The sequence below is a fragment of the Melanostigma gelatinosum genome (genome assembly GCF_949748355.1).
Source record: "Melanostigma gelatinosum genome assembly, chromosome: 19".
Lineage (NCBI taxonomy): Eukaryota > Metazoa > Chordata > Actinopteri > Perciformes > Zoarcidae > Melanostigma > Melanostigma gelatinosum.
This window is the reverse complement of record NC_136652.1, coordinates 20,994,411-21,019,883: the sequence shown is the minus strand read 5'-3', so window position 1 is coordinate 21,019,883 and position 25,473 is coordinate 20,994,411. Positions and strand designations below refer to the sequence as shown.

General features: G+C 42.5%; 2 protein-coding genes across 2 annotated transcripts in view; both read left to right on the top strand.

Annotated features, from left to right (window-relative positions):
* The window catches only part of myt1la (myelin transcription factor 1-like, a), a gene marked incomplete at both ends in the record, with an annotated part of 47,102 nt that extends 33,291 nt beyond the window's left edge, over window positions 1-13,811 (top strand). Inside the window, 10 exons of the mRNA XM_079290387.1 lie at window positions 2,873-3,024; window positions 3,720-3,788; window positions 4,583-4,645; window positions 4,734-4,817; window positions 9,210-9,431; window positions 9,684-9,775; window positions 9,863-9,972; window positions 10,761-10,904; window positions 12,635-12,697; window positions 13,671-13,811. Of these exons, the coding sequence (XP_079146513.1) occupies window positions 2,873-3,024; window positions 3,720-3,788; window positions 4,583-4,645; window positions 4,734-4,817; window positions 9,210-9,431; window positions 9,684-9,775; window positions 9,863-9,972; window positions 10,761-10,904; window positions 12,635-12,697; window positions 13,671-13,811 (1,140 nt within the window). The remainder of the gene's footprint in view (window positions 1-2,872; window positions 3,025-3,719; window positions 3,789-4,582; window positions 4,646-4,733; window positions 4,818-9,209; window positions 9,432-9,683; window positions 9,776-9,862; window positions 9,973-10,760; window positions 10,905-12,634; window positions 12,698-13,670) is intronic.
* Window positions 13,812-17,491: 3,680 nt separating this feature from the next.
* e2f6 (E2F transcription factor 6) lies at window positions 17,492-21,299 on the top strand. Its single transcript, XM_079290371.1, has 9 exons — window positions 17,492-17,734; window positions 18,554-18,862; window positions 18,998-19,038; window positions 19,204-19,244; window positions 19,435-19,621; window positions 19,816-19,971; window positions 20,280-20,394; window positions 20,541-20,679; window positions 20,811-21,299. The coding sequence occupies exons 1-9, from the start codon at window positions 17,618-17,620 to the stop codon at window positions 20,846-20,848; spliced, it is 1,143 nt and encodes a 380-aa protein (XP_079146497.1). The 5' UTR covers window positions 17,492-17,617; the 3' UTR covers window positions 20,849-21,299.
* Window positions 21,300-25,473: the final 4,174 nt, after the last annotated feature.

Sequence of the window (25,473 nt, the reverse complement as noted above, 5' to 3'; positions counted from 1 at the left end):
GTAGGAGAGAATATGTTGATTGAGCTTAAAAACATTGATATCAGAAGGAGACAATGTGTTGCAGAAAGCGCAGACAGTTTAAATGTCGGGCAGCGTGAAGATAAATCGAATCAGATCCGTTTTCATCAAACTTCCGAGAACTACACCGAATGTTCACATGATGTTCATGATGTTCATTTCGTACATTATGGTCCATTCAGAGTCAAACGGACCATAAAGCAGGGCATGCTTTAGGGCGGGGCTACACTGTGATTGACAGGTCTCTACCGGAGACGTATGCGACGTCTCTACGTCACTCCTCAGTCCACATATGGTCACTTCCTGTTCACTGGTGGCAAAAACTAAGACGGCGACGGTAAAATCAGCAAACTCGAGGCTTTAAAACGGCCGTCCACAAACAAAATGTCAGCTCAAAAAGATCCAGCGCGGGGAGTCAGGTCGGTCCGCCAGGATCAGACCCCCGGTGCCTGAATTCAAGATGCTACAGCTCAGCGAACTAAAAGTCCCTTTCCACTTTGAATCTGAACCCAGTAAACTATCAAAACAGACCAGTTACTCTCACAGTAAACACGCAGATGGCTGGATTATAAAAAGTGACGCCACGCTGAAGACTTCATGACACCAGTTATTTGTCTCTGAGTTTCAGCAGTTTGGTGATATTGGCGTATTCCTTCCCTGCTGGAAGTTAGCAGCTGGCTTCTTTTGATATTCATACCCTGTAAGCTGCAAGCTTAGATTGCCTGGACCCATCAGAGGTGAAATGCTGCCCCCTGATGGTTCGACGTAGGTGGCCAGATGTTACACATTGCACCTTTAAGAGCAACTCTTACGCGACCACGTCGATCCTGGAGGAAATCACTCCGTCGTTCACTCGTCCGCTACTCACTGTACCATAAAGACTCGGTGAGTAAATTCAGATTTCGGGCACTTATCATTTACATCGTCACTGGAAAGACATAAAATAGAGACACAACCAGAAATTGACTTTACATCGGCTCCATTGTCAATACATCCAACATTCTTATATTTCACTCTGATACGTTATTCTGCCAAAATATGTGATTCTAGCAAGTAAGTGCAGCCAATGAAGATGTGTGAAAAGTGATTGCAAACTAAGTCAATTCCAGCTTTAATTATGTGCTGCTAATAATGCTAATTGCTAATGATGCATGTATCTTCAAATAACTTTTTATCTTTAGTAAACCTCTGTAGCTTAATTCAGGGCATTTCTCCAAGTCAAAATGAATGTGATAGCATTTATTGTTTTACTTTGTGAGCAAAAGGATTCTTACTTTTGTCCTTCACTTAAGTTTAAAATTAAACTTTTATCAGTTGGATAAATTGATGGGAGGGATTGCGGTCGTCCCTCCAGCGGGCTGAGAGCGCCCTCGTGTGGTAAAGAAGCTGCACTGCGTCGTCTCAGAACCCAGCAGCTCTCTGAATGAACGCTCCAGGAGCTCCAGCGCGGTGCATTAAAATGCTGAATTACACCACTAATACACAGGTAAAACACGATAGATCCTCTGCACGCTGTAAAATGCTCGTAGATCTGATGTCACACAGAGCAATCCATGCAGCAAATTGCTACACTTGCCTCGTTGGATTCGGAGCGCCGGAGTGAAAGGTTTTTTAATCAGGAGAGTAATTGCGTTCGTTAATGAAGCACGACGTTGCAGAGGAGGCCGCAGCCTGGAGCTCGCTGGCTGATGGGATTTATTTTCTCTCCAGACAGTCCTGAACGATTTCTGCTCCCGACTGAGGAGGTGTGATGTGTGGACTGCAGAGCAGACTGCAGCGCTCACTGCCACAAAAGGCTCTCGATCACCGAGTCCAACTGGTGCAGCAGAACTTTGAACTGGTTAACTGGGGCTGATTTATCTCACTGACGCATTGCCACGTGTAGGAGTCATCAAATAATACACATACATGAAGAAAAGTCACGTGACTTCACGTCAGTCTGTAAAGGAACTCCACCACGGTCACGTGACTTCACGTTAGTCTGTAAAGGAACTCCACCACGGTCACGTGACTTCACGTTAGTCTATAAAGGAACTCCACCACGGTCACGTGACTTCACGTTAGTCTATAAAGGAACTCCACCACGGTCACGTGACTTCACGTTAGTCTGTAAAGGAACTCCACCACGGTCACGTGACTTCACGTTAGTCTGTAAAGGAACTCCACCACGGTCACGTGACTTCACGTTAGTCTGTAAAGGAACTCCACCACGGTCACGTGACTTCACGTTAGGCTATAAAGGAACTCCACCACGGTCACGTGACTTCACGTTAGTCTATAAAGGAACTCCACCACGGTCACGTGACTTCACGTTAGGCTGTAAAGGAACTCCACCACGGTCACGTGACTTCACGTTAGTCTGTAAAGGAACTCCACCACGGTCACGTGACTTCACGTTAGGCTATAAAGGAACTCCACCACGGTCACGTGACTTCACGTTAGTCTATAAAGGAACTCCACCACGGTCACCTGACTTCACGTTAGTCTGTAAAGGAACTCCACCACGGTCACGTGACTTCACGTGTTTCGTGTGTTTGAGTGACATTTAAAAGTTTTAAATGGCTGAAGAAAAGGCTTTAATTATCACAAAACTGCATGTTCAGCCATGCGACACAACGAATGTGATCACTCATATGTCCCATTAGAGGTTAAGGGGAAATTAATTATGAAGGGGTACTACAGGAGGACACAATAACAGATAACTCTAACAAAGGAAAAATCCACCAGTGAGTTTTGCTTCTCTCAAACTAAATTGTGCAAGAAAAGTGAGATTAAACTGGAAAAGCCTCACATTAAATGACTTGACAAGATGAATATTCATGTTAATCACGGAGCCCGTAGTGACGTGTCGTAGTCTGCGTATTTCTCGTCCCTGCACCAGAGCGACGAGCTGGACCCCTTCCAGGAGCTGCTGGACGAGCAGCGCTACCCGGCCGAGGTCACCGTGCCCAGCCCCAAACACCACAAGTACCCGGCCTGCAAGGAGGGCAAGAAGGAGCTCATCACGTAAGACTCACTCGTACCACGTTCACAGAGAGCTGTCGTACAAGTGCTTCACTTTGTTGTCCCTTCAATGGAAGCTGGCCTTGAAGATGCGCACGTACAGACATACATTTAGAAACATAATACAGTAGCCATGGTACAAAAAGAAGAAAGGGGCAAAAGAAAAACAGAGAAGAGTCCTTTAAGAGCAGGTAAATAGGGTAAAAATAATGAGCCAATGATATCACCATGAAACGTCCCCATTGATTACTGACATGAAGACAATTATCTTTTGTCTTGCAAGTTTTCTGAAATGGTATGTATAAATAGCATGAAGCATGATATTGTTAAATATGTGCTCATTTGGATACATTTCTAAAACATAAATCTGAACATTGGATGAAGCCAGGTTCAAAATAGTTGTTTCATTTTGTTGACATGTCAAATGTTTTTACAGAGGGACTGCAGGATATCTCTTTGCATCACTCCTTAAATATAAAATACTGTCAACAGCCATAAAAAAGTCCATTTCAACATGTTTTTAGTGATTTACTAAAATTACTATTGGGGAAAATCATTGCATGAATGATGTCGTTGCATTTGTGAAGAGAATTGAACTTATTGTTGAAAAGGTTGAAAAACATTAACATTTTAATCTGAAGGCACAATTCAGAATCAAGTTAGTTGGAGTTCAGTTTGTGTCTCTTTCCCTCCTGCAGGTTGTCAAGCTGCCAGCTGGCCGACAAGAACATCCGCGGGATGATGACGACCAACTCTCAGGACCTCAGGTGAGTCCACAAAGTCCACGACCCAGTCCCATTGTGTTTCATCTTCATGTTTCATCTTTAATCCTCAATGTTTCTGTGTACATTTAGTTAGCCAGGCTTGTTTACCTTTATTGTTTTATGTCTCTGGCTTCCACTGGTAACCGTGTTTAACGCGCGGCAACCTCCGGTTCTGTCGAGTGAAGTCAATGTTGAAGTGTCTCAAAGCTGCATTCTCTCTAATGTCCACCAGGGGGCGACTCCTCTGGTTGTATAGAAGTCTATAGAAAATGACTCTACTTCTCTCTTGATTTATTACCTCAGTAAACATTGTAAACATGAGTTTATGTCTCAATCTCTAGTTTCAAGTCTTCTTCAATACAGCATGATGTTCATTTAGTACATTATGGTCCATTTGGAGTCACACAGACCATAAAGCAGGGGATGCTTTAGGGCGGGGCTACACGGTGATTGACAGGTTTCCACCAAAGACGTACACGGTGTCTCTACGTCACTCCTCCTCAGTCCAAATACGGTCACTTCCTGTTCACTGGTTGCGAAAAAAAACATGATGACGGCTGTAATCCAAGACTGCGACAGCAAAATTGCCAAACTCAAGGCTTCATAACATCAGTCCACAAACCAATGTCACGATGACTACGTCCACTTTTTAAAAGTCCGTGAGTGTGGAAATTGGCGCCAATAAATACTTCTGGGCATGTTCAGAGCAGTCCGAACCACAAACAACAGCAGGTCTGAGCAGTCTGAGTCCATGGTTGGAGACCAGTCGCTGTTTAACCCTTGTGTTTGTGCCTTAGGTGTCCGACCCCCAGCTGCGATGGATCTGGACACATCACTGGAAACTACGCCTCCCACAGGAGGTAACAGTAATCGCGCAGTCGGACTCCGAGCAGCTACAAACGAAACAAATACAGTACTTCACTGTACAATTTGTCTTCTGTCCTGCAGTCTGTCCGGCTGTCCACGAGCCAAGAAGAGCGGCATCAAAATACTCCACAGCAAAGAGGACAAGGACGACCAGGAGCCAATCAAGTAAGGTTTCTTTAAAGCTTTGAAATGAGGGAAGTTTCAGGAGGGCAATTATGAGAAGTCTAACCATCTAATTAGTCATTTCTACTGTCGATATGCTCATTTGATTCCCTCTATTCACTAAATGATGCTCTTAAACTACCTCCTCACCTCTATCTCATGGACGACATTCATATACCTTCATCACATCCAGTCAGTGTTCAGTTTCACAGGCAAAACCTGGAGTTTCTCAGTCCAAGACCAGAATAAATCCCGATTAAAAGCAAGCAGTCTTCGACAGAGAGGACAAGGAAAAACAGAGTGAAGACGATTATTTGACGCTATTCATTTTAGAATGTTAATAATTTCAGAGCAACGGTTTGTATTTTGAGGACATTTATTATTAATAATAAACAACACCAAAATGCAAAATACTCGTCTGCAAATATTTGATGTCTTTATTATGAAAGGTAAGAACTGAAGAGGTAGATCTGGTTGAAAGGAGTAGATGTTTAATAAATACAGGTGGAACTTATCCCGCTCTGCACAACATTATTCACACAAAGCTCAGAAAAAAAGACCTCATTGCAAAATGAAGTTGCTTTTTTAAGTGTGAATAAGATGCAGGCAGGTAAAGGCCTTCATGCTAAAACCCCTTAAATTCAGGTTTCCCCCTAAATCTAAAATCTGTTCTTCATGATGACAAAGGCAACACAGCATTTAAGAATGTTTGCATGTCTATAAAAAACAATTGAAGAAATATTACATTGACTTAAGTGTTCAGACTCTGGACTCAATATACTTTAATTAAATTAAATTTAATTTGAATTACTTTATTAACTGTTGGTGGTGATTACAGCGTCAAGTCTTATTGGGTATGATAACTCAATCATAGACTGTTCATAAAAAGTGGACGGAGTCATCGTGACGTCACCCATCGGTTTGTGGACTGATGTTATGAAGCCTCGAGTTCGGTGATTTTGCCGTCGCCATCTTGGATTACAGCCGTCGCTATGTTGGTTTTTTGCAACCAATGAACAGGAAGTGACCATATTTGGACTGAGGAGGAGTGACGTAGAGACAATTACAAAATCAGCCAACTGTCACCTGAAGAATATATCAAGGATTAGAGGACTTATGTCTCAACGGGATTTGGAAAAACTTGTCCACGCATGTATCTTCAGCAGACTGGACTACTGTAACGGTGTGTTTACAGGTCTCTGTAAAAAGTCCGTCAGAAAGCTGCAGCTGATTCAGAACGCTGCAGCTCGAGTCCTCACTAAGACCAGGAGGGTGGATCACATCACTCCAGTTCTGAGGTCTTTGCACTGGCTTCCTGTCCAACAAAGAATTGACTTTAAAATCCTGCTGTTGGTTTACAAAGCACTGAATGGTTTAGGGCCAAAATACATCTCTGATCTGCTGCTACCTTATGAACCATCCCGACCCCTCAGGTCGTCTGGGACCGGTCTACTTCCTGTTCCCAGAGTCAGAGCTAAACATGGAGAAGCAGCGTTCAGTTCTTCTGCTCCACATATCTGGAACAAAGTCCCAGAAAGATGCAGGTCTGCTGAGACCCTCAGCTCCTTTAAATCAAGATTGAAGACTTTTCTGTTTGCTGCTGCCTTTAATTGAACCACGTTCAATTAATATATTAATCAATTTCCTGCATTTCTGCATTTTACTACTGAATTTTATTTCTTACACTGTTTTTTAATTGTTTTTGAAATCTCCTTTTCTTTTGCCTTATGTTTTGATGCTTTTAATGGTTTTATGTGAAGCACTTTGTTGAAATGTGCTGTACAAATAAACTTGCCTTGCCGTATACATCTCTGGTAGAAACCTGTCAATCACCGTGTAGCCCCGCCCTAAAGCATCCCCTGCTTTATGGTCTGTGTGACTCTAAATGGACCATAATGTACTAAATGAACATCATGCTGTATTGAAGAAGACTTGAAACTAGAGATTGAGACAATAAACTCATGTTTACAATGTTTACTGAGGTAATAAATCAAGAGAGAAGTAGAGTCATTTTCTATAGACTTCTATACAACCAGAGGAGTCGCCCCCTGGTGGACACTAGAGAGAATGCAGCTTTTAAAATACTTCCGTTCCGCATTGGCTTCACTCGTCAGAACCAGAGGTTGCCGCCTGGAGTCAACCTCTGCACACCTGGATTTGGTGATTTTTAGCCGGTCTTCTCTCAAGGACATTCACACAGTTGTCCCTCCGTTCTGTCTCCGCCGTGTGCTTCAGAAAATTCTGAGGTACTGAAGCTCTAAGACCAGGTTTGCATTTCGGACATCTTTGTACTTTGTGCTCCGTTTGGCTTCCCTTCGACCTTACCCTGACCAGTCCCCCCAGTTTCTGCCACAGATAAAAGTTTCCTCCAGATGTGACACTTAAAGGTTGAGACCGTAACAGTTCAATCAGACCAGAGAATCTTCTCACAGTCTGAAAGCCCTTTAGGTACAGTTTTACAAAGTCCAAACAGCCTTTTTGTGGTTTTCCCCGACGAGAATGTCTGGACACTAAAGCCATAAAGCCCAGATTGGTGGAGGGTTGAAGTGACGGTTTTTGTTCTGTAAGTTTCTCAGCCTCTCTTTACCTCTATCCCCCAATCGTTCAGTTTGGTGGGCGGTTAGCTCTCGGAAAAGAGTCCGGACTGTTCAAAACTTCTTCCATTTTTACATATTACGCAAACAAATGTGCTCTTGGGAATCTTTAACGCAGCAGAAACGGCTTTTTGTGGACCTGTGCCTCGGCTCAACCCAGTCTTTGAACTCTGCTGGCAGTTTCTTTAACCGCGTGGCTTGTCAGCTGTGACACCTTATATAGACAGAAAGGGGTGTGTCCGTCCAAATCATGTCCAATCAGCTGATTTAGCACAGGTGGACTCCAATCAATCTGGGGCAACGTCTAAAAGATGATCAAGAGAAATTGGAGGCACCTGAGCTGAATTTCAAGCGTCAGAACAAAATGGCTGAATACTGATTATACCGTTTTTGAAAAATAATTCTTGCATTTAGTCATTTGACCCATTGTTGATATAAAAGCTTTAAGGAAATTAATTCAGTAATTTATGGGTAAAAATTACTGCACAATTATCGTCGATGATTGATCGATCATTGTCATTATTATTGAGGATCGATTCATTCATTTTTTAGCATATCAAATGTAAGAAAATGGTGAAAAATACCCATTGCAAGTTCTCTGCTTGTTTTATTCGACCAGCATTCTAAAACCCTGAGATATTCAGTTTACAATGATAACGCTCGATGAATTAATTGTCCTGCACTAGTTTGAAGAATCATTTTAAAACGCCAGTGTCTCAGAAATTCTGCCCATTGAAACCTACCGAGCTTAGTGTATGTCACCGTTTTTATAACTCCATGAATAAAAGATTCATATTTAATGCTAAAGGTGTGTATATATAAATCATAGCAGCCACATTACAGTGACGTCTCTGTCGGTCATAGTAACAGATTCATGGTTTCAGTCCAGTCAGCGCCCCTCGACGTCTGAATACGGACAAACCACAGACTGTATATAAGAAGTGGACGTGGTCATCGGGACGTCACCCATCGGTTTGTGGACTGACGTTTTGAAGCCGCGAGTTTGGGGATTTCGCCATTTTGGATTATGGGCGTGGTCATGTTGTTTGTTTTGAACATCATGCTGTATTGAAGAGGACTTGAAACTAGAGATTGAGACATAAACTCATGTTCACAATGTTTACTGAGGTAATAAATCAAGAGAGAAGTAGAGTCATTTTCTATAGACTTCTATACAACCAGAGGAGTCGCCCCCTGGTGGTCAGTCGCAAGCAAATACAGAACCTTTACTCGGGACCAGTGTTCATGTCTTGTGTGAAATTAAAAGTAGAGTGTTTTTTTCTGATGTTATGTTGGTACAAGCATACTTATTTTAAGCCAAACCATGATGTTCTTTCTACCCCTAACTCAGTGGTTTTGTTTCCGAAACCTAATCGCTGCAAACCTTACCACGCAAAGGGCTGTGGTCTTTTCCCCAAGCGGCAAAACACGATGAGCGGGGATGAGATTCCGTTGTATCGTTGCTCGGTAACCTCGTTGAAAGCAAGCACCATTCACAGCTCTCTTTGAGGAAACGTTTGGATTTCTCCCTGGCATTTCAAAGTCTCAGTTCGACTATGCTGCTGCATATGTGTGGTGTCATTTCCTGTAAGTAAAGAAATTAAAAGTGTGTTTCACTTTTTTTTGTATACAACCTGCAGAAATTGTATGCAATGACAATTAGTATTTATACAATTTTGGAACCCATCGGCTCCCGGTCTGAGGACGATTTAGCCTCTGGGGGCAACTGCCAATATTTCAGGGGTTCCGGTGAAGCCAAGACTTCCTTCCTTCCTTCGTCAACTCTGTTTCTTCCTCCCAGGTGTCCGGTGCCGGGCTGTGACGGACAGGGTCATGTGACGGGGAAGTACGCCTCCCACCGCAGCGCGTCAGGCTGCCCCCTGGCGGCGAAAAGGCAGAAGGACAGCTACGTCAACGGCTCGCAGTTTGTCTGGAAATCGGGCAAGACGGACGGCATGAGCTGCCCGACGCCCGGCTGCGACGGCTCGGGACACATCAGCGGGAGCTTCCTGACACATCGGAGGTGGGCGTGGCTCTGTGTCATTCTGTTTCAACTGTATCACACAAATTTGTTGTTATTACAGTTTTCATGGATAGTTTTCCTCTGCTCTGCATCTTGATGGCCATTTTGCAAATCATAATGCACGTAGATCATTTCCTTCCTGTTCATTTACGCATGTACAAATTAGAATCAGCTCGCAGGCACTTGTAAAGTTGCAGCAGATTGATAACTTATCGCAGGCAAGTTTTCGTCAATGTGTGCATTTTATTCCAGTCTCTCCGGGTGTCCCCGTGCCACCTCGGCCATGAAGAAGGCCAGGATGAGCGGGGTGGAAATGCTGACAATCAAGCAGAGAGCAAGCAAAGGTCAGAGCCAAACCAGAACCAGAACCAGAGAAGAAGGACGGGAAAGAACATATCTGAATTGAATGAAATGTTCTTTCTTTGTGTCAGGCATCGAAAACGATGAAGAAATCAAACAGCTGGATGAAGAAATCAAAGATCTGAACGAGTCCAACACTGCAGTGGAGTCCGACATGATAAAACTGAGGACACAAGTAAGAGTGTGTGTTTACTGTCGTATAAATACATGAAGTATACAAATGAACCAGACAGTGCTGAGGGTTCATATTGGATATGGAACATAATTCATACGAGTGGAGCATTTGAGAATTCACTACAGCACAAGCAGAGAGACGGGGAGTCCTTGACGTTTCACAGATCATGCAGCGTTTTACGTGGAGGATCTTCCAAATTAGAGAACAAACTTCTCAGTTAGCATCGAGGTCTTCATTTACCTCAACGAAAGACACAACCAGACCTTTATTCAAAGAGGTTTGTATTCGAGACATTCCTTTGTTCCTGATTCCCCCTCTGATATGTACTTTATTTCAGTCAGACATCTTTTTTTATCTGCTCCAAATTTCTTTCAAACTACTTCATCCATGTTGACCTGTTGTCTTGGTAAATTTAATATAATGTAGATTTTCTCACAGAAATACAGTTTTTTATTTACAAGTTAAATCCAACTGATTCTACTTTGTTGTTGTTTTGATTGGTGTGAAAGAACTATCATGAAACTCAACAGCTGAACAGATATGTCACAATAAAAGCCGTTCTGCAGCATTTTAGCGCTTTCTGGGTATGCTTTTAATCTGAAACATCTGCAGCAAGTGATCAGGAAATGGCAAAGTAGAAGCCAAGGGAATTATTTAGTAATTAAAATCAGTATTTCTGTTAAAGATAGAAACTTAGAACAGAAGATTAGTGAGTATAATAAATGTATATTAGTAAATCCCACCGCCGTCAGAAACAGTGTCTGCTGCTGATGGTTACTTCCCTCGTCTATCAGATCACCACCATGGAGACCAGCCTGAAGTCCATCGAGGACGAGAACAAGGTGATCGAGCAGCAGAACGACTCGCTGCTGCACGAGCTGGCCAACCTCAGCCAGTCGCTCATCAACAGCTTAGCAAACATCCAGCTTCCACACATGGTGAGAAATAAGATGACTGTACCTTCAGGCAAAGGCTTTGTTCAGGATGATACCTTTTACAGTCTTAGGCTTCAAATAGAAATACTTAAAGTAATATTGTCTTTCATCAGCAGCTTTGCTTTAGATTCATTTCAGTCAAATTATCTCAAAGTTAAGAAATAAAATGGAAGAATCCTCTAAACTTTTATTTTGGTAGGTAATAGGTCAATAACCTCCCTTCACAATAAGAGCTTATTGATCATTCTAGAAATAGGTGGTAGCTGGTGTCTAAAGGTAGCTGCTTCCTTCCCCCATTGAACAAACCTGTAATCCTTCAGGCAAGTCGATGATTTACTGAGAGCAGTGCAGTGAAAAGTCTAATTTGGCCGTTTTGGTAGAAATATTGTGAGGATTGGACATGATTGAATGAAGGGATTGTTTGAACTCTACGTTCATTCCTGCAACGGCAAAAGTATGAAGTAAGTAGGACTAAATTTCCAGAGGGACATAAATTTGTCTTTTATCTTCTATTCTATTCTTAAACCATCATTCTATAACAAGCGAATAAACTGCCAGGATTAGAAGTGGATCTCGTTTCACGAAGTAAATGTTTTTAGATTTGTTATAAGAAATCTAATAATCGTACATCAAAACATGAGTACTGTCAGATTCTTTTGCTCTTACATTGAAGAATACATTTTTTTACGACTAAATAACAGACAAATTTGCTGAATTTCAAACTTGAAATAAAAGATAAATTTCATTTTGTCAATTTATCCGAAGGGAGTTCAGCGCTTCTGTCAGATGTTTGTCTGTTTCAGCTTCATTTCAAACACTGAAATCTCTTTGTGAGAAAGTAAAAAGATCCGAGCTGATCTCTGACACTCAGCTTTTTTTTACTCATCTGCTTCTTTCAGTTCGTCACCTTTTTCTTTTCCCCAGCCGTCCACGCTGCGCTTCCTCTCTGCTCGACAAAGCCTCACAGAGTTTCGCATAAAGAAACTGCCCCACGTCTCTTTTTCAGTTTGAGTGAAGCGCTCACGGCTGTTTTGACGTCGTGTCGTCTCGTGTAGGAAGACGACCGGGTTTAGTTGGATCATCTCTCTTTGAGCAGCATGAACCCGAGCTACTTGAGAACTGGACTCTTAGCTTCATGTGCAAGAAAGATGTACGTCTAAATCAGGAATTAGCTCTAAATGCTGCTCACTGGATGTTATTTATTTTTGTAATATAGCTGGTGCTTGTTTTCAGATCGTCACACGATTTTCCTCAAATTAGTTGATTTGCGTGGACAGAGTGGACATTTTTGTAGAATTTTCCCTTCTTGTTTTCAGGAAAACTAAATCTGAGGCTCCCTTCACACTGCAGAACGTTTGAGCAAATGTTCACATGTGTTGTAGGATATAAGATACGCCCAATATTAATAATAATGACAATAATAATAATCACAAAAATAGGTCATATCCATTTTTGGTTCACTTACAGTACGAGCAAACTTTATGGTGTCACAGTTTATTTTATTCTCTCCTCAAATTCATGATTCAAAATTGACTTTTGACTTGAGCGCTCACAGGGAATTTTGTTTTGGTTTCAATAAATCACAATCTGTGAGACGTTCAGTGTGAACAGAGCAGGAGGGGAAAGGACTCGCTCAGGCGGACGTTGTGTTTTTTTGTTTTTTTTCCGGGTGTAGCTTAAGAAGCCGTGTGTCCAGCGGGCTAATAGACTTCTCTGTACACCCTCTCCTGTAGAAACCGCCGCCACAGAAAGAGGCCCCAGTAAAGCATAACTGCTGTTTACAGATGCCTCCCAGAGTAAGAGATCCATTTATCCTTTATCCAATTATCCTCCTCTTCTGCACTGTCCCCCCCCCCCTTTCCTAACGCTCCTGTAGCGTCTGCAGACTGTAACTTGGTGGATTCAATAGACATTAACAGTCGCTAACCTACCGGTGGACCATTCCAGATAAAAACAATCAGATGTGTTTTGATTTTTACCAAGTTACATTTCTGCAAACCATACGATGCGTTGAGTGCAATTGGGTGCATGGAAAACCTTCAGGAATATGCAAATAAGAACGAAATACTGATTTATTACACAAAGAGAGAAATGATGAAATCACAAAAATACAGCGTGTCACACAACCAGCTGCACAGCCTTACGTTCTACCGAAGGCACTCCACTTCCTGTATTAGCAATCAACATTGGCATTGGACGTGAATCATGAGATGCTGGAAATGTTTGTATCGACAATCATTTTTGGGGATACTGGGCTGAGAAAGCTCATATTGAACAAAAATAACTGGGCCTCAAATCGAGCCTTATGGGACGCCACATGCAAAACAAACTGTGGTCATTCCACACAAACAGAAATCGTGTTTTAACAACACGAACATTGTTTGACACCGAGGTCAAACTCAACCAATAAGAATATGTTTGAAGCCAAAGCTGCTCCGTCTTTGAGAAATATCTTCACCACCAAAACCTCCCAGTCGGCTCAGCTAACGTTAACTCCCAGTTGTGTCTCCCTCATCTGACCATTAACACATTCGTTTTTAACATCCTGACTTTGTCTCCATATGCTCAACATTAACCTTCCATCCATCCACCAGCGAACCATTCCGCTCTGTGTAAGCGTGGTGTTCCCTTCCTGCCTTCCTTCCTTCCTTCCTTCCTTCCTTCCCCCACAATGTTTATAGAGTAAATATACACTGACTGTCAAGAAACACCAACTCCAATCCCTCTGACTTCTTCTTTTCTTCTTCGTGGGTTTCTTTCCTCTCTCAGGAGCCAATGAGTGAACAGAACTTTGACACTTATGTGAGTACATTGACAGACATGTACACTCACCAGGACCAGTACCAGAGCCCGGAGAACAAGGCGCTGCTGGAGAACATCAAACAGGCCGTTCAGGGCATCCAGGTGTAGCGCTGACTGAGGCCGAAATAACAAATGCAAAGCGAAAAAACAACAGCAGAAATAAAAGTCGAAAAGAAGGGAATGGGTTGTTTTTTGCTGCTGTAATCTAACATAGTTATTTGAATTATTCTGCTGTTATGCTCTCACCTCCATGGGTATCTCCGTTTGTTTTCATTTTGATTGTCGTTGCCTTGCTTTGAAAAACAATTTACCAACGTTTTAAACGAACATTCACGTTTTGTACATTTTCATATGACCTAATATAATGTGACGTACTGTTTATAGCTGCTAATGTATGCACATTCTAGTGTATATGTATGTATTTATTTATTGTAAGCTTGAATCATTTCTATAATTTAACGCGATACATCAAAAAACTGGGCGTCACGGGTTTAACGGGGGGGGGGGGGGGGGGCCTGAGAGCAATCATTGAAGAGACGAGCTGAGAAGCTGCAGGTTGTTTAACGGATGCGATTCATTCATTTTTGTAATGTTTGAAAGTGGATATTAATATTAATGTAACTCTAAAATTAGGAGAAGAACCGATGCTATGAGCGGGAAGATTTCAAACATCATGACACGGAAACTTACTGGTGCAAATCCCATCATCCCCTTCGGAGTTCTTCCGTTTCAAACTGTCCTGTTTCTGTCGCTTTCTTTTCTTTCTGTTGGTGCGGAGAACGAAGCGGGAAAAGACAAAAAGGCTTCAGAAAAACGTGGGAGACAATCTGCCATTCTGAATCCTTTTAATCACCGACCTTCAACGATAGCTATTAGGACAACGTGTCAGCAATATCGGGATGATAATCTTAAATCGTTTGTTTGGACATGGGATGCAATCTATATGAAAAAAATGTTTGGGTATATGCAATTTCTTATGAATAAAACTAGCAAAGAGCTGATAGATCTTTTTACGAAATATAAATGTATTGCGTTTTGTACAAACCTTTTACTACAATCATGTTTTAGGAATCTGACGCGGGTGAAAGGACTTTGGTTCTGTCATGTTCGACTTTGCACAGGGACACCTTTGTTTCCATGTTTTGATGTTTTTGTTGTCATTGAAGAGGCACTTGGCAGGCGAAACGTAGATATGATTTGTCTTTGTGAAGGCTGACGGCTCCTCTGGACTTACAGGGTCAAACGTCCCCATCCGTCATTGTATATTGCACTCGCTCTGTAGAAAACGTCTTTCCGATCATGCGTCATGTGAGCACACGGCGGGACGGGATGCCAGACGACATGATGACCAAGCAGCACTTTTTTAATTGTCTTTGATTGTTGATTGAAAAGATGAATAAAAACTAGAGCCAGCAGTCGTAACGCGACGTCTGCGCACTTGAACTTTACCGACGAGTATTCGATGTGAATCGGCCTTTACGATGACATTCAGTCTGAAATCACAGAAGCGATGAAACAATGTTTTCTGAACACCGTCGATCATGCATGCACTTTATTGGAGTATGTCGAAGTATTATCACGTGGTAAATGAAGCAAAAACTGTACAGCGAGTTTGTGGGAACTGTGACTTTGACAAGACTTTGTGCTGGTGATTGTTTGAAGGAATCCTGGAAGAATTTTCTGAGTTGATTTGTGATTTAAAGGAAAAATCCCCCTCATGGTCCCCTTGAAGTCTGAACCTCTCCAGCACCCATTTAAACAAACCAGCCAAGTGTGTTGAACCGCACTGATCAGCTGCTGTCGCAAACATTACACTCAATTACAGAAAAACATGACACGTTATTGAGCATCAGATATTTTCCATTGTCAACCACCTAAAACAATGCTGCAAATGAAAACTGCAGACCATGAATGCATTGGTTCATTTGAGTAAAACTCCCAAGGTGCATTTGGAGTAGAGCTTAAAATTCTGTTTTGTGCACTTGTCCTCTGGCAATAATTGAAAACTGAACATTATTCTTTTAATTCTGGGTCAATATTGGATGAATTCGGCAACAATGGCCCAAAGGCTCATGGGTAGCGAAGTGTTTGGCGCCATCCGCCATAACAAACTGACGGTAAACAAATAACCGAACTTCTCTAAAACGAAACATCATCAGTCTCCTTCCTCAACCTGCCTCTTCTATTTCTAGTTCATTGAAGATTTCCTTCATTCCTCAGCCTTTCAACAGAGAACAGGATCAAACGTGGAATTATATCTATATACGAGTACTTTCTGACCCTTTGAATTGAAGAAGCAGACCCAAACTTAGATTCATGAGTTACACAGCTCCAGTGTTGGAAACATGTTTGTAATTTTAAAGACATTTAAGAGTAAAATCAAGAGTTCACCAACTCTGACTTCAGCCAAATCTTCAGCCCACATTTGATCGGTGAAAAAAACAATCACCAAACCGCCAGCTGGGGGGCTTTTCCTTTAAAGACGCTTCTTCTTTGGACTTCTACTGAAAAAGCCTCATTCTTCACATCTCTGTCCAAAGCTTTGTGTCTGCAGCTTCCTGCCAGTGAACTACTGCATTAGATAGACTGACAGCTTGTATTTTTATTTGGTCAGTTATGCTGACTGATAACAAAGGAAATGGGAGTTAAAGCACAATTCTGCCACTTAAAGACAGTCAATAGACTAGATATTGTAATATCAGATGTAAAAGCTAAATTGTAACTATTTACATAGAGAATCTCAACACTAACATGTGACATGCTAAGAATGCAAAATAAATCCATATGAATATTTGTGAAATCATCAGTTTATGAAAATGTTTCTTTCCAGCGGTGCACCGATGAGGGGCTTTTATACAACATTCATTTTCTCCTTTTACCCCTTTTTTCTGTGCTACTCGCGAACTTTCAACAGCAGTTTTCTTACCACATGGCATGGGTTTTGTTGATATTTTTGCTGTATGTTTAAGGTCACCAGATACGCTACGTGATATTTTAATTTGACTTGTGAAGTTTGTACAATTTTTATCATGCTGGTGTTGGCATCTCTTGCTCTGAATAAATCTTGTGTTGCGACACTGATTACGACCCGTTCTTCTTCTGAAGCTGATATTTGGGATTGCATGCTTTAGCTTTATGACATTACTGTCAAATCTATTTTCCTTCCTTCGATGCAGCTGTTTTAGTTTCAAATAGTTTCTATGAAGCTGAAAACCTGCAGATGAATCACAGCAGGCAGGATGGGTGTTACTGACAGATATCACTATAGTATTCAGATCCTTTACACAAGTAAAAGTATGTAATTACTCCACAACAAGTAACAGGTAAATATATATCTGAGATTCAGTGGAGAAGTATAAAGCACCATAAAATGAAACACTCAGGGAAAATACAGGTATGTTACATTTGTACTAATATACAGTACTTGAGTCAATGTCGGCTTTACATCTTATCACTGTTCATAACAATATAAACAGTTTATATTTTAGTGCAGAATATGGTCTGTTGTAAGGGAAAGGAGTTTAAAACTAATATTTTAGTCACTTAGTCTCATATTGAAAATAAAAAACAACATATGATATTTAGACAGTTAATGTTGTGTCTTTATAAGTTATTCAAGTAAATCAGTAGATGACAAAAAATACATTTATTGTAATTTCCTGTTGTCTAAATATGTGTAATACCGGTTCCCAGACACTAGGTGGCGCCACATTGGCGCGCTCTGCTATATTTCCCTCTGTTCCCTGTTGTATTTCCGGTTTATAAACACACCCTTTCCGGTTTGGAAAACAACAACGAAGCACGACGTAAACAAACCGGGACGGTCGCGTTGTGGCGGCGGGTGTTGTTATCGGTGACACAGACGGGGGGAGCTCGGATGCACCGTTAGCCGGTCGGTTCGGGTCAGCCATAACATGGTGAAGTGTGTCGTGTCCGGGTGTCAGAACCGCGTGACGAACGTCAACCGGGGGATCTTCAACCGACCACCGAAGAGGTTTTTTAACTTCCCACAAGACACCGCGCGGGTCAAGGTACGGACGCGGGAGTTTAACTAAAAGCTGAGATACTTTGATGTAACGTAACGTCCAGTTACTTGAATAAAGAGGTTTATTCTGTGTTAGCTGGTGGTTAGCCGGCCTGTGTGAGTCCAGCACCGAACACGTTGCTGCTATAAACACTCAGGGCCCGAGAATAGTCCGGGTGGAAACTTTTAATGGGAAATAAATGTCAAACAAAGTGGTTATTTTGCTGTATTTACCAGGTAATGACAGAAACACACAGTTAACATACTTAAAGGGGACATAACTGTTAACACTTCCAATAGAAAATGTCAGAATCGACCAGTTAGTATAACTTTGATTTCATTCGTTCATTCAGTTAACGTTGAGTTGAATAGTGGTCGACATATTTAGATTGAAGGCTATCCGGTGTCATGTTGTCGTTAAACAGCAATTTATTTCATATCGATGAATGAAACAATACGTTTTTGTTAGATCTGCACGATTAACTAATCTTATAACGTACACTAAAGCACACAGAGACAATGCGTTGTGCAGACAATAACAGTGTTAAAGTGTTTGTTTGTCATTATCAATACATTTATCAGAAGCAAAACAACTAAAACAACGATGATATACCGGCCGCTCTGCAGTCTAAATATCGGCATCAACAAGATGTTAAACGAGTCATGATTGCTAACCTCATACAAAAAGTGACACTTAAAGATATAAGATTAATAATACATATAGTTTATGTAAAGGTGTGAACGGATGCAGCAGAGCAGCGGTAACACGGGTAACTGTGTGTGTGTGTGTGTGTGTGTGTGTGTGTGTGTGTGTGTGTGTGTTCAGGTGTGGCTGGCGGCGCTGAGGGAGACGGACAAGCAGGACTCGACGGAGCAGCACCTGATCTGTGAGGACCACTTCCTGCCGCGGGACATCTCCTCCGGCGGGGTCAACGGAGACGCCATCCCCATCATGCCCCCCGACCTGGACGGGCCCATGGGCCTCATCAGCCCCTGGGGGGCCGAGTCGTCCGAGGAGGAGGATCAGTGGGCCCCCGGTGGAGGCTGTGACGACGATGATGATGAAGGTGATGAAGAAGGTGGAGATGATGGTCCTGTCCGAGTGGAGCCTCCGGCAGCAGAACCTCCACAGCAGGTCAGGAGATCATCAGCACGTTCAAGTGTAACTCGCAACTACTTTATATATATTTACAGATATAAAGTCGAGTAAAAAGTATTTTTCTTTTAATGCATCAAAATATCCAACAACAATAAGATTCAACAATTTCAGGATCCAGGACCCAAGAAGACCTCCGGGGCCAAGAAGACGAGGTAAACGAAGTCTCCTGGTTCGGTCCAATATCTGCTTTCTACTTTTTATTTATCGTTTCCATTTATATGCTGTGATTCACATCTGGGAGCAGATGTTGTGGAACACAGATGTGACGAATTTCATTTAAAGTTTCATACGATGTTTTGACGTCTCCTTCGTTCCAGCTTCAGTCCGCTGCAGACGAGGATCTGCACCAAGAGATCCGGTGCGTGTTTCTGTCCTTTAATGACATCACCTCCGTATCAAAGTACAGAGATTTATCACAGACGGGTTGTTCTGCGCAGGAAACACTTTGTTGCATCTATTCTTCCACACAAAGTTTGAATTCGAACATCTTTTTGTTCCCGTTTCTTTGCCACGTCTTCCAGCTGTGACTCTTTGTCGTTGTAATGCAGATGTGTCTCTGTGGATGCTGACGCAGCGTTTCCTGGAGCTGCTGCAGGAGTCTCCGGACGGCTGCGTGGACGTCCGTCACGTGACCACGAGCCTGCAGACCCGCCGGCGCCGAGTCTACGACATCACCAACGTCCTGGAGGGAATCAACCTCATCAAGAAGAAGTCCGCCAACACGTTCAAGTGGATGTGAGTGACGAGATGAATTCATCTTGTGTTATTATAGTTCGGTGCGTTATGAACACATTTATACTCTTTATTAATCCCTATTTCTCCACGTTAAAGACGATTTAAAAGGTCATCTTTGACACGAGAGCCTGACTGACGGATGAAATAAACAGCGTGCTGCCCGTAAACCTTCTCTGTGACTGTCGTCCGTCCAGAGGAAGCTGTCAGATCTCCAGCTTTGTGGGGATCAACCCGCAGAAGTTCCAGAGAGAGTTGGAGAACCTGAAGCTGGTGGAGGACACGCTGGACACGCTCATCAAAAGCTGCGCCCATCAGCTCTTCGACATGACCGACGACGAGGGCAACGCCGAATATCCTTTTTACTTTCACGACAGACTTCCTTCCGTCCGTTCAGGAGCGCAGACGTTTATTCTGGGAGGTGGTGGAGACCAAGAGAGAGAATATTAGATTTACATTCATCAGGTTGACAGATACATGAAGGACACGTTGCTCTGTGAAGGCAACTAATTGCTAAAATCACAGATGAGGTCATCAACATGAGGTCATCGACCAGCTGTTGTAAACAGTCCAAACGAAGCCCAGAGGCCTGAATCCACTCTGGTGGTGGCGTGAATCTATCGTATGAGCAGGTTTTCTTTGACCGTTGTTGTTCGTGCACGTCGGCCTACGTGACCCACGAGGACGTGAGCCGGCTCGCAGCCTTCCAGGAGCAGACGGTGCTCGTGGTCAAAGCTCCGGAGGAAACCAAGCTGGAGGTTCCGGCTCCGCAAGAGGTAAAGACTCAAAACGACGGTGTCATAATCAGATATTTGACTCGTTCAAACCAGTGTTTTTAGATCAAATATTCAAATGTTTTGACTGTGTTTGGTGTGTGTGTGTGTGTGTGTGTGTGTGTGTGTGTGTGTGTGTGTGGACGCAGGACAACATCCAGGTCCACCTGAATGGGGGGAAGGGTCCCATCGCGGTTCTGACCTGTGACATCGAGACGGGAGGAGAGAAGAGCCGCTGCTTCGTAACGCTGGAGGAGAGCCGCATACAGACGGCCGAGCTGCCATCAGGTAACCACAGAACGCCGCCCCCCCCCCCCCCCCCCACACACACACACACACACACACACCCACACACACACACACACACCAACCAGTCGTTCATATTTTGTTTCTCTGCGATGCTGCTGCTGTTCTTGCAGAGTCCAACAGTCCGCTGAGCGCCGTGCAGAGAGCGTAGCCACCAGACGACCACCAGGAGGCGCCAGCTGTCCTCACAGTTCAGACACGAGGCTGAAACGAACCACGGGAGCCTGAACGCATCGTCTCCGGGTACCAGGAGGGTTTGACCTGAGATACAGTCCTGACCGAGCTCGGATGTGGTGCCATGTTTAAATTATAACCAGCGGAGAACTTCATCAACATGGAAGACGACTTGTGGATCCATTTCATTTGCACCGTTGCAAAGTTTTCTTTTAACTGAACTCCTCGTGACGTTGGTCCTGTTCAGAAGATTATCACGTAAACGATGAAGAGGAAGTTTGACCCGGGATGATTTTTGTATGAGAATGAGCTCATTTGTGTTGTATGTTACGATCATGTCCTGACTTACGGTGCTGTATGATATTTTGCTTTGTTTGTCTTTGATTTGGTTTCTTTCTAAAAAAGGAGAAAATGCCTAAAATATGCTGTAATCAATAAAACAATATGAACAATAAGAAACTGTGAAAGTAGCTTATTGTTACCTTTGAGGTTGCATCTTAACCTTTGACCTCTTAACAGACTGACACAGAAACAACACCAGGGATCAGTGAAGAGAGATGCTCTGCATGTTTGAAACCATCACTGAAGTGCTCTTAAGCAAGGCACTGCACCCACAGCTGCTCGTTACCCACAAACGAGAAAGTATATAATGTGAGCGAGCATTTCCCTCCACGTCTGGATCAATTAAACACGTTATTCATCAACAGAAACATTTGGGAGTATCTCCTCTACAAGCCACGGTGGTGGGTGAATATTCATCATTTGTATTACTGATCGTGGAGGATTAAAACCATCTGGACGCCTTTACAACAGCACCACCCAGTGGACAGTTGGCATCACTGCGTCTCCATTTTCCCTGAAATGAATGAAACCCGACTCCTGTTCTGGGAATAAAAAATAAGGCGGCAGTAGGCTGACAAATACCCTGAAGTACAAAACAGTGGGAGCAAGTTGTTTTTAATGTAGTCTGACAAAGATGAATGCTCTGTATGTCCGTCTTCTTGTCCATCACAAATACACGAGGAAGAGACTTTCCTCCCATGAACACATGAATAATGAGCAGAGGGAGATCCAGGAAATGATACTTGATTGTCTCTCATTTTGTCTGTGGACAGCAACACTATGGCTGCCAGGCTCTGTGTGTGTGTGTGTGTGTGTGTCAGATACTGTTTCACACCTCAAACCCTGCGGCCAAATCCTCCCACAGTCTCTCCTGCATCAATCAAACTGTCGGAGCGACCCACAGACCCACTTTGGAGCGTCTCTCTTCTCCATTTTTAGGTTTTGTAAGATGAAGCGTTGATCTAGAGAGCGTCAGTCAGAGCTTCAACGTTACAACAGGAAAGAGAGAAAGTGGTCCAAGACAAACTGGGCTTCAGGGACGAATAACGTGACCTTACGACAAACGAACCAAACAATAACATTCATCAGCTGTGGTTTGGTTTCAATAATCATTTCAACAATGTCTGTTCAGTCACCATCGATGGTGAAAGCCCATTCATTTACAGCATGAAGAGTTCTGCAGGGACGACGTATTGCACAAGATGGCAAACAACCATTTGGTTCAGCAAGACGATCCTCACAAATCAACACAACTTCTATGATTTTTGAAGTGTGAATACAATCAGCAGAAGTAAAAATCTAACGCCAGCTTATTTTCTCGCTCATCCGTTGATGCTAATGTTAGCTGTCTGAATATTGGTTACTCCTCATTTTTTGTGAGTTTTCCTCCGAAAGTCAGCAACACGTGTCAGTTTCCGCTCGTTACATGCACACAGTCCATTTTAAACTTCTGTCTAGACATGAAATTACTTAGTTAGGTTGAGCCAACAAAACTACTTAGTTAGGTTGAGCCAACAAAACTACTTAGTTAGGTTGAGCCAACAAAACTACTTCGTTAGGTTGAGCCAACAAAACTACTTAGTTAGGTTGAGCCAACAAAACTACTTCGTTAGGTTGAGCCAACAAAACTACTTCGTTAGGTTGAGCCAACAAAACTACTTAGTTCGGTTGAGCCATCCTTGATAAAATCACTCAAATTTTCTCAGCCTGAGCTTGGAGACCACAAATTTAAAGAAGTTGTGGGGGAGGGGGGGGGGGGGGGGGACTTTTGGAAAGTGTTGGACCAGCAGCTTTTTTGCAGCTCAGCCATATTTAATAAAGACGAAACAGCAGCATTCTTAAAAAGCTCTGTTAGATGACAAATGGACCAAACTCCCAAAACGTCAGCGTGTAGAATCGTCCGTGCTGCCAGCGTGTTTCCAGTAAGCCCCATTATAACCACATCAAGTGCTTCACCACCAACAAGCACACACGTTCAAGCTCAACTCTTCAAGCTTTTTTTCCCCCTCGTGTATTTTTTAAGTCATAATTACACCAAAAGCAGAAAAACAGCCCTTTGTGAATTGCTCCTCGTAGCAGTTTTACAGTGTTTTCACTGTTTTTATGGGGTTTGGCGACTCTCGGAGGAGTTCCTGCAGCGACGCTTCGAAGCAATGAAAAAACAAAACACACTGCATGTTGAGACCGACTTGGCTTCAACATTTCTGGCATCAGCTGAGGGAAAAGAACAGATCTGCATGTAACACGGAGACAGATGTTACGTACTGGCTACTGGTTTGACTCAGTCAGTCCAACGTTTATTATTGGAGGGTTTCTTATACTCTTATATTCTTTGAGGAAAAGAAGATTGTGTATGTGTGTGGAAATAAACAAGGAGTCGAGTATTCCCTTTGGCTGCACCATGTGGCCGTTTATTTCCATCCATACAAAACATAAAACACATTCACTTCCTGTCATCCTTTAACCCCCTCTGTCACCAGGGTTACGCCCCTTTCCTTAAAGGGACCCCGTGAATTCGGTCGTCCCCTACAATTGTATGTTCAAGATTTTCTTTATTTGATCTTTCTGGTAACTACTTCAATTATTTTAGTTCGTATTTTATTTAGTTTCTCCTCTATTTGTTTTGTTTAATTGTTTGTTAAATTATTAAAGCTTAAAGTAAAAAAATATATTGAATAAAATAAATAATCTTTGTCACACTTTGGAGTGGAAACGCGTAGAAACTTTTCCACATTTCCACTTCATTTAAAAACAAATATGTACAGCGATTATACACAGATTGAAAATACACATACAAATAAAATGGATGTTAACACAAGTGAGCCACGATCAAAAGAGGGATTTTTCGTAATTTATTTTTGTGCATTAAAACTGATTTGTGTCAAAAGAGGTTTATTCACAATGTGGGCACGCGCACACACACACGCACACACACGCACACACACGCACACAGACACACACACACAGAGTGTGACAGCTCGGTGTGCAGTGGGTCTCGGCCATGACGCATGCTGATGGTTGCAACATGTTGCATCGCAGCGTGACTTTCTGAAACAGCAGTGGGTTGTTCGGAGCTGATGACGCCAATCACTATAAATAACACACACACACACGCGCACACACACACACACACACACACACACACACACACACACACACACACACACACACACACACACACACACACACACACACACACACACACACACACACACACACACACACACACACACACAGGAGAAAGGAGTCCACCTTGTGTGTCACACAGTTTATAAATGCCACCATCCTCTCTCCCTTTTCTCTCTCCAGTCAGAGCTGCTCTCACATATTGTGGGATGAAAATTATTATTATTATTGTAACATTTTCTCCACTTTTTCCTCTCACGATTAAAATTCACAGTTATTGAAATACACCAAAACCAAATCTGACCAGTCAGACTCCTTGGTTTGATTTTCAGTTTCTAAAGTGTGATCACTTTAAACTCAAAGGGATCTTTCCAAACCTCCCATTGAGAAATCATGAACTGCACGTTTGTTCAACTCCAGTTTAAGTTCTTTGTTTTATTCTTATGAATCTCTGCGATTAATATGAAGTATAAAGGACTTCCTGCAACCTGCAGCTTCTCAGTGAGAATCAGACAGAAACTCTATACTATCGGTTAGTTTCATACTGTGCAGCACATTTGATCAGCTATGACAGCTAAACTGCACCCAAAGCCAATTAACTTGAAAAATAAATAAAACCTTTTTTTTTATAGATGAACCATTATTTGTCTAAGTTTTTAAAATCTTTCTAGATCTGTTTCATCCACGATGTCTTGCTTTTTGCACGTTTCCTGACATCAGTGTATTGAACGGCATTAGAAACACCAACATTGTTTGAGTGTCAGGGAGAGCGGGGTCTGTTGGGACAGAGTCTCTTTAGCAACTTAGAAAGCAACTATGTCCCTCTCCGGGTTCATACTGAGCCACACGCTCTTAACTTTAAACTTTTACGTGAGACCTTGTGACTGTTGCTCACATGTTCACAGTTTTGAAATCTACAGCATGTGAGCACATTTATTTTGTTATCTTTTTATTATGCCACATAAAACACGTTAGCTGTCTGAATATTTGTTGGAAGCTACAACGGTTCATACGGTTCGTATGATATCTACTTATTGATAATGTTTTGTGCATTTTCCAGCAACACGTGTCAATTTATGCTCGTTACATGCACACAGTCTTTTCAAAATAAACTTCCTTCTTCACAGGAAACAA